Source organism: Carlito syrichta, unplaced genomic scaffold (genome assembly GCF_000164805.1).
Source record: "Carlito syrichta isolate Samal-C Ts95f unplaced genomic scaffold, Tarsius_syrichta-2.0.1 Scaffold307058, whole genome shotgun sequence".
NCBI classification, from domain to species: domain Eukaryota; kingdom Metazoa; phylum Chordata; class Mammalia; order Primates; family Tarsiidae; genus Carlito; species Carlito syrichta.
This window is the reverse complement of record NW_007251154.1, coordinates 94,715-95,647: the sequence shown is the minus strand read 5'-3', so window position 1 is coordinate 95,647 and position 933 is coordinate 94,715. Positions and strand designations below refer to the sequence as shown.

Below are 933 nucleotides of genomic sequence, written 5' to 3'. Positions count from 1 at the left end.
GCGATCCTTCCGCCTCAACCTTCCAAGGAGCTGGAACTACAGGCGCGCGCTACCACGCCCCGCTAATTTTTGATTTATTGTAGAGACGAGGTCTCGCCAAGTTGCCCAGGCGGGTTTCGAACCCGCGGGCTCGGGCAATCCACTCACCTCGGCCTCCCAGAGCGCGGGATGACAGGCTGAGCCACCGAGCCCGGCTTCATCCCTACTCTCGGAAGACCAGCCCAAGCACCCAAATCCCTAAATTCGATGAATCTCCCAAATCCCCATTGGACAGAGCACCCCGTGGGCGCCCCACGCACTGGTCAGTGAGGGTGGAGGCGTTCCAGCCCCCCGACGACCACCCCCCTTGACTCCTGCCATACGAGTCCCTGCAGGGCCAGCTCCCTCCGAACCCTGATGGCCGTCGCGAGAGAGGCTCTCGGTCACGGCCCCTCCCTGCCACCCCTTCTCCCCGCAGCACGGCTGAACTTGAACGAGGTGGAAAAGCAATGGCGACTCAACCAGCTCAACAACGCGGCCACCACCTTGGTCTTCTTCACCGTCGTCATCAACGTTTTCATCACCGCCTTCGGGGCACACAAGAACGGGTCCCTGGCTGCCCGGGCCTCAAGGAATCCTCTCTGAACACCGGCTGGGACCCAGGTGAGGGAGAAGGCGGGAGGCCTGCAGGTCCCCGGGCTCTCCGGGTGGCCCTGGTCTCCCTTCCCGGGGTTTGGGGTAAGAGGCTGATCCCAGCTGGGGGCAGTAATCCCAGCACTTTGGGAGGCGGAGGCGAGAGGATGGCCGGAGCTCAGGGGTTCGAGACCAGCCTGAGCCACGTGGCGAGACCTTGTCTCTACAATACATAAAAAAAATTAAAAAAAAAAAGCCGGGCCCAGTGGCTCAGCCTGTAATCCTGCGCCTTTGGGAAGCTGAGGTGAGTGGACTGCCTGA

At 61.7% G+C, this 933-nt stretch overlaps 1 protein-coding gene across 1 annotated transcript in view; it reads left to right on the top strand.

The window, feature by feature from the left end:
- Positions 1-933, top strand: part of NINJ2 (ninjurin 2) — a 120,273-nt gene that overhangs the window by 118,021 nt on the left and 1,319 nt on the right. The window contains exon 3 of the mRNA XM_008063815.2: positions 458-642. Within this exon, the coding sequence (XP_008062006.1) occupies positions 458-624 (167 nt within the window). The 3' untranslated portion in view covers positions 625-642. The remainder of the gene's footprint in view (positions 1-457; positions 643-933) is intronic.